This window comes from Calidris pugnax, unplaced genomic scaffold, assembly GCF_001431845.1.
Source record: "Calidris pugnax isolate Ruff unplaced genomic scaffold, ASM143184v1 scaffold321, whole genome shotgun sequence".
In the NCBI taxonomy this organism is placed as follows: domain Eukaryota; kingdom Metazoa; phylum Chordata; class Aves; order Charadriiformes; family Scolopacidae; genus Calidris; species Calidris pugnax.
Genome location: NW_015091030.1, coordinates 7,715 through 15,741, shown reverse-complemented (window position 1 = coordinate 15,741; position 8,027 = coordinate 7,715). Strand labels below are relative to the sequence as shown.

Below are 8,027 nucleotides of genomic sequence, written 5' to 3'. Positions count from 1 at the left end.
CGAGGTCACCCCACCCCTCCCCCACCCCGGGGTCACCCCCCCGGTCCTTGTGTCCCCACCACGTGTCCCTCAGGTGCCACCACGTCTCTTTGGGGTCCCACCACGTGGTCTTCATGGCCCACCTTGATGTCCCACCATGTCCCCTGGTGCCACCACGTCTTCTGGGGTCCCACCAGGTGTCCCCAGGTGCCACCATGTCCCCAGGTCCCATAGATGTCCCCCAGGTCCCACCACGTCTTCTGGTGTCCCACCATGTGTCCCCAGGTCCCACCACATCTCTTGGGGTCCCACCACGTGGTCTTCATGGCCCACCTTGATGTCCCACCATGTCCCCAGGTCCCATAGATGTCCCCCAGGTCCCACCACGTCTTCTGGTGTCCCACCATGTGTCCCCAGGTCCCACCACATCTCTTGGGGTCCCACCACGTGGTCTTCATGGCCCACCTTGATGTCCCACCATGTCCCCTGGTGCCACCACGTCTTCTGGGGTCCCACCAGGTGTCCCCAGGTGCCACCATGTCCCCAGGTCCCATAGATGTCCCCCAGGTCCCACCACGTCTTCTGGTGTCCCACCATGTGTCCCCAGGTCCCACCACATCTCTTGGGGTCCCACCACGTGGTCTTCATGGCCCACCTTGATGTCCCACCATGTCCCCAGGTGCCACCACATCTTCTGGTGTCCCACCATGTCCCCAGGTCCCACCACGTGTCCCCAGGTGCCACCATGTCCCCAGGTCCCATAGATGTCCCCCAGGTGCCACCACATCTTCTGGTGTCCCACCACGTGTCCCCATGTCCACTGGTGCCACCACGTCCCCCAGGTGCCACCATGTCCCCAGGTCCCATAGATGTCCCCCAGGTCCCACCACGTCTTCTGGTGTCCCACCATGTGTCCCCAGGTCCCACCACATCTCTTGGGGTCCCACCACGTGGTCTTCATGGCCCACCTTGATGTCCCACCATGTCCCCAGGTGCCACCACATCTTCTGGTGTCCCACCATGTCCCCAGGTCCCACCACGTGTCCCCAGGTGCCACCATGTCCCCAGGTCCCATAGATGTCCCCCAGGTGCCACCACATCTTCTGGTGTCCCACCACGTGTCCCCATGTCCACTGGTGCCACCACGTCCCCCAGGTGCCACCATGTCCCCAGGTCCCATAGATGTCCCCCAGGTCCCACCACGTCCCCCCAGGTGCCACCACATCTCCTGGTGTCCCACCAGGTGTCCCCAGGTCCCACCACGTCCCCCCATGATGTCCCAAGGACCCACCACGTGTCCTTCACATCCCACCTTGATGTCCTACCATGTCCCCATGTCCCCAGGTCCCACCACATCTCCTGGTGTCCCACCACGTCCCCAGGTGCCAACACGTGTCCCCAGGTCCCCTCATGTCCCCAGGCCCCACAGATGTCCCCCAGGTGCCACCACATCTTCTGGTGTCCCACCACGTGTCCCCATGTCCACTGGTGCCACCACGTCCCCCAGGTGCCACCATGTCCCCAGGTCCCATAGATGTCCCCCAGGTGCCACCACATCTTCTGGTGTCCCACCACGTGTCCCCATGTCCACTGGTGCCACCACGTCCCCCAGGTGCCACCATGTCCCCAGGTCCCATAGATGTCCCCCAGGTGCCACCACATCTCCTGGGGTCCCACCATGTCCCCAGGTCCCACCAAGTTCCCAGGTGCCACCACGTCTCCTGGGGTCCCACCATGTCCCCCAGGTCCCACCACGTGTCCCCAGGTCCCCCCATGTCTCCTGGGGTCCCACCACGTGTCCTTCACGTCCCACCTTGATGTCCCCACCATGTCCCCAGGTCCCACCACGTGTCCCCAGGTGCCACCACATCTCCTGGTGTCCCACCATGTCCCCAGGCCCCACCATGTCCTCAGGTCCCACCAGGTGCCCCCAGGTCCCATAGATGTCCTCCAGGTGCCACCACATCTTCTGGTGTCCCACCATGTCCCCCAAGTCCCACCATGTCCCCAGGTGCCACCACGTCTTCTGGTGTCCCACCATGTCCCCCAGGTCCCACCACGTGTCCCCAGGTCCCCCCATGTCTCCTGGGGTCCCACCACGTGTCCTTCACGTCCCACCTTGATGTCCCCACCATGTCCCCAGGTCCCACCACGTGTCCCCAGGTGCCACCACATCTCCTGGTGTCCCACCATGTCCCCAGGCCCCACCATGTCCTCAGGTCCCACCAGGTGCCCCCAGGTCCCATAGATGTCCTCCAGGTGCCACCACATCTTCTGGTGTCCCACCATGTCCCCCAAGTCCCACCATGTCCCCAGGTGCCACCACGTCTTCTGGTGTCCCACCATGTCCCCCAGGTCCCACCACGTGTCCCCAGGTCCCCCCATGTCTCCTGAGGTCCCACCACGTGTCCTTCACGTCCCACCTTGATGTCCCCACCATGTCCCCATGTCCCCAGATCCCACCAGGTGCCACCATGTCCCCAGGTCCCCTCATGTCCCCAGGTGCCACCACGTGTCCCCAGGTGCCACCACGTCTCCTGGTGTCCCACCATGTCCCCAGGTCCCATAGATGTCCCCAGGTGCCACCACATCTCCTGGTGTCCCACCACGTGGTCTTCACGGCCCACCTTGATGTCCCACCATGTCCCCAGGTCCCACAGATGTCCCCCAGGTGCCACCACATCTTCTGGTGTCCCACCATGTCCCCAGGTGCCACCACGTGTCCTTCACATCCACCACATCTCCTGGTGTCCCACCATGTCCCCAGGTGCCACCACATGTCCCCCAGGTCCCACCACGTGTCCCCAGGTCCCACCATGTCCCCCAGGTCCCATAGATGTCCTCCAGGTGCCACCACATCTTCTGGTGTCCCACCATGTCCCCAGGTCCCATAGATGTCCCCCAGGTGCCACCACATCCCTCCATGTCCCACCACGTCCCCCAGGTCCCACCACGTCTCCTGGTGTCCCACCATGTCCTCAGGTCCCACCACGTCCCCAGGTCCCACCACATCTCCTGATCTCCCACCACGTGTCCCCAGGTCCCACCACATCTCCTGGTGGCCCACCACAACTGTGTCCCCTCTTCCAACCAGGGCACCAACATCGGGGCCGGCAAAGCCGTGGGCGTGGTGGTGGCCACGGGGGTCAACACGGAGATCGGCAAGATCCGGGACGAGATGGCGGCCACCGAGCAGGAGAAGACCCCCCTCCAGCAGAAGCTGGACGAGTTCGGGGAGCAGCTCTCCAAGGTCATCTCCCTCATCTGCGTGGCCGTGTGGCTCATCAACATCGGCCACTTCAACGACCCCGTCCATGGTGGCTCCTGGATCCGGGGAGCCATCTACTACTTCAAAATCGCCGTGGCCTTGGCGGTGGCCGCCATCCCAGAAGGTGGGTTGTCTTCTTCTGGGTGGTCCCTGGGCTTGGTTTGCTCCCAAAATGGGTCGGGAGGTCCGTACGGGATCTCAGATGGGGTTTGAAGGCCACCGTTGGGCTCGTGGTGGCCATCCGTGATCTCACGTGGCTTTTGAAGACCATCCTTGGTCTCATCTATGGGGTTTGAAGGCCACTGTTGGGCTTGTGGTGGCCATCCGTGATCTCAGATGGCTTTTGAAGGCCACCGTTGGGCTCGTGGTGGCCATCCGTGATCTCACGTGGCTTTTGAAGACCATCCTTGGTCTCATCTATGGGGTTTGAAGGCCACTGTTGGGCTCGTGGTGGCCATCCATGATCTCACATAGCTTTTGAAGACCATCCATGGTCCAATATATGGGTTTTGAAGACCATCCTTGACCCTATATGGGCTTGTGGTGGCCGTCCATGATCTCACGTGGCTTTTGAAGACCATCCGTGGTCCGATATATGGGTTTTGAAGACCATCCTTGATCTCAGATGGCTTTTGAAGACCACTTGTTGGGCTTGTGATGGCCATCCTTGATCTCAGATGGCTTTTGAAGACCATCCGTGGTCTCATACGGCTTCCTAAAGCCCCTTTTTGGATCATAGATGGGCTTCCAACACCCGTCCTTGGTCTTCTATGGTCTTCTGATGGCCACGATGGGTCCACCATGTCCATCCTTGATCTTCTATGGGTCCACCACGTCCATCCTTGGTCCCACCTGCCTTTAAACCCTCTATTTTTGGCCCCCTATGGCCTTCTAACCCCCTTCCTTGGTGGCCCCGTGGACCTCTTCTCCCTTCCGTGGTCCCACGGCGTGGGGCCGGTCACCACGCCGTGGGGCTGAGGTGGCCCCATCTTCTTCACCCTAGGGTTGCCGGCCGTCATCACCACCTGCTTGGCCCTGGGGACAAGACGCATGGCCAAGAAGAACGCCATCGTCCGGAGCTTGCCCTCGGTGGAGACCTTGGGTTGCACCTCCGTCATCTGCTCCGACAAGACCGGCACCCTCACCACCAACCAGATGTCCGTCTGCAAGGTGGGGTGGCCCCCCGAGGTCCCCTTGGGTGGGCTGAGGTCACCTGGGACCTCCTGGTGTCCCCTTGGGTGCTCCAAGGTCCTCCAAGAACCTTGGGTGCTCCAAGGTTCTCCAGGAACCCACCATGACCCTTAGGTCCTCCAAGGTTCTTGAGAGCCCCTTGTGTCCCCCCTGGGTCTCCTGGGACCCCCAGGTGTCCCCTTGGGTGCTCCAAGGTTCTCCAGGAACCCACCATGACCCTTAGGTCCTCCAAGGTTCTTGAGAGCCCCTTGTGTCCCCCCTGGGTCTCCTGGGACCCCCAGGTGTCCCCTTGGGTGCTCCAAGGTTCTCCAGGAACCCACCATGACCCTTAGGTCCTCCAAGGTTCTTGAGAGCCCCTTGTGTCCCCCCTGGGTCTCCTGGGACCCCCAGGTGTCCCCTTGGGTGGTCCAAGGTCCTCCAAGAACCTGTCATGACCCTTGGGTGCTCCAAGGTTCTCCAGGAACCCACCATGACCCTTAGGTCCTCCAAGGTTCTTGAGAGCACCTTGTGTCCCCCCTGGGTCTCCTGGGACCCCCAGGTGTCCCCTTGGGTGGTCCAAGGTCCTCCAAGACCCCTCATGTCCCCTTGGGTGGTCTGAGGTCCTCCAAGACCCCATGGTGACCCTTGGGTGCTCCAAGGTTCTCCAGGAACCCACCATGACCCTTAGGTCCTCCAAGGTTCTTGAGAGCACCTTGTGTCCCCCGTGGGTGGTCCAGGGTCTCCTGGGACCCCCTGGTGTCCCCTTGGGTGGGCTGAGGTCACCTGGGACCTCCTGGTGTCCCCTTGGGTGGTCCGAGGTCCTCCAAGAACCTGTCATGACCCTTGGGTGCTCCAAGGTTCTCCAGGAACCCACCATGACCCTTAGGTCCTCCAAGGTTCTTGAGAGCACCTTGTGTCCCCGTGGGTGGTCCAGGGTCTCCTGGGACCCCCTGGTGTCCCTTTGGGTGGTCTGAGGTCTGAGGTCCTCCAAGACCCCATGGTGACCCTTGGGTGGTCCAAGGTCCTCCAAGACCCCTCATGTCCCCTTGGGTGGTCTGAGGTCCTCCAAGACCCCATGGTGACCCTTGGGTGTTCCAAGGTCCTCCAAGAACCCATCATGACCCTCGGGTGGTCCAGGGTCTCCTGGGACCCCCTGGTGTCCCCTTGGGTGGGTGAGGTCCTCCAAGACCCCTGGTGTCCCCTTGGGTGCCCCAAGGTCCTCCAGGTCCCCCTGGGTGCCCCGATGTCCCCAAGGACCCCTTGATGTCCCCAAGAACCCCTCAATGTCCCCTTGGGTGCCTCCATGGGGACCCCCTGGTGTCCCCTTGGGTGGGCTGAGGTTCTCCAAGACCCTTCATGTCCCCTTGGGTGGTCCAAGGTCCTCCAAGAACCTGTCATGACCCTTGGGTGCTCCAAGGTTCTCCAGGAACCCACCATGACCCTTGGGTGGTCCAGGGTCTCCTGGGACCCCTCTCGTGTCCCCTTGGGTGGTCTGAGGTCCTCCAAGAACCCCTGGTGTCCCCTTGGGTGCCCCAAGGTCCTCCAGGTCCCCCTGGGTGCCCCGATGTCCCCAAGGACTCCTTGGTGTCCCCTTGGGCGCCTCCACCTTCTCAAGAACCTCCTGGGTGCCCCACTCTTCTCCTGGACCCCTCCATGTCCCCATGGGTTCTCCAAGGTCCCTATGGGTGCCCCGATGTCCCCAAGAACCCCTTGATGTCCCCTTGGGTTCCCCAAGGTCCTCCAGGTCCCCCTGGGTGCCCCAATGTCCCCAAGGACCCCTTGATGTCCCCAAGGACCCCCTGGTGTCCCCAAGGACTCCTTGGTGTCCCCTTGGGCGCCTCCACCTTCTCAAGAACCTCCTGGGTGCCCCACTCTTCTCCTGGACCCCTTGATGTCCCCATGGGTTCTCCAAGGTCCCTATGGGTGCCCCGATGTCCCCAAGGACCCCTTGAGGTCCCCTTGGGTTCCCCAAGGTCCTCCAGGTCCCCCTGGGTGCCCCGATGTCCCCAAGAACCCCTTGATGTCCCCAAGAACCCCTTGATGTCCCCAAGGACTCCTTGGTGTCCCCTTGGGCGCCTCCACCTTCTCAAGAACCTCCCGGGTGCCCCACTCTTCTCCTGGACCCCTCCATGTCCCCATGGGTTCTCCAAGGTCCCTATGGGTGCCCCAATGTCCCCATGGGTGCCCCGATGTCCCCTTTGGTGTCCCCCAACCCCGTGTCTTCTCTCTCCAGATGTTCATCGTGGACAAGGTGGAAGGTGACGTCTGCTCCCTCAACGAGTTCTCCATCACCGGCTCCACCTACGCCCCCGAGGGGGACGTGTGAGTGACACGGGGAGGGGACAATCGGGGCCACCTCCTGGTGGCACCTCCTGGAGGTCCCTTGTGTCCCCGGCCCTCAACGGGGCCGGGAAGGACCTTCCTTGGAGGTCCCTGGTGGTGGCCACCCTGGGGGGGAGGAGGGGGGCGTTGGGGACCTCAGGGGGTTCTTGGGGACATTGGGCCACCAAGGGGACATCAAGGGGTCCTTGGGGACATCAGGGGGTCCTTGGGGACGTTGGGTCACCCATGGGACCCTCAGGAGGTTCTGGAGAACATCAGGGGCCACCCAGTGAGATCTCCTGAGGAGACCTTGGGCCACCCAAGGGGGGACCTCAGAGGGGCCTTGGGGACATCGGGGGGTTCTTGGAGACATTGGGCCACCAAGGGGACATCAAGGGGTCCTTGGGGACATCAGGGGGACATTGGGGACGTTGGGTCACCCATGGGACCCTCAGGAGGTTCTGGAGAACATCAGGGGCCACCCAGTGAGATCTCCTGAGGAGACCTTGGGCCACCCAAGGGGGGACCTCAGAGGGGCCTTGGGGACATCGGGGGGTTCTTGGAGACATTGGGCCACCGAGGGGACATCAAGGGGTCCTTGGGGACATCAGGGGGACATTGGGGACGTTGGGTCACCCATGGGACCCTCAGGAGGTTCTGGAGAACATCAGGGGCCACCCAGTGAGATCTCCTGAGGAGACCTTGGGCCACCCAAGGGGGGACCTCAGAGGGGCCTTGGGGACATCGGGGGGTTCTTGGAGACATTGGGCCACCGAGGGGACATCAAGGGGTCCTTGGGGACATCAGGGGGACATTGGGGACGTTGGGGCACCCATGGGACCCTCAGGAGGTTCTGGAGAACATCAGGGGCCACCCAGTGAGATCTCCTGAGGAGATCTTGGGCCACCCAAAGGGGGGACCTCAGGGGGTTCTTGGGGACGTTGGGCCACCAAGGGGACATCAAGGGGTCCTTGGGGACATCTTGGGGACGTTGGGTCACCCATGGGGCCCTCAGGAGGTTCTGGAGAACATCGGGGGCCACCCAGTGAGATCTCCTGAGGAGACCTTGGGCCACCCAAGGGGGGACCTCAGAGGGGCCTTGGGGACATCGGGGGGTTCTTGGAGACATTGGGCCACCGAGGGGACATCAAGGGGTCCTTGGGGACATCAGGGGGACATTGGGGATGTTGGGTCACCCATGGGACCCTCAGGAGGTTCTGGAGAACATCAGGGGCCACCCAGTGAGATCTCCTGAGGAGACCTTGGGCCACCCAAGGGGGGACCTCAG

The 8,027-nt window shown here is 62.6% G+C and overlaps 1 protein-coding gene across 1 annotated transcript in view; it reads left to right on the top strand.

Moving 5' to 3' along the window:
- Window positions 1-8,027, top strand: part of LOC106896265 (sarcoplasmic/endoplasmic reticulum calcium ATPase 1-like) — a gene marked incomplete at both ends in the record, with an annotated part of 16,227 nt that overhangs the window by 3,888 nt on the left and 4,312 nt on the right. Inside the window, 3 exon segments of the mRNA XM_014956096.1 lie at window positions 3,074-3,371; window positions 4,251-4,417; window positions 6,651-6,795. Coding sequence (XP_014811582.1) covers window positions 3,074-3,371; window positions 4,251-4,417; window positions 6,651-6,795 — 610 coding nt within the window.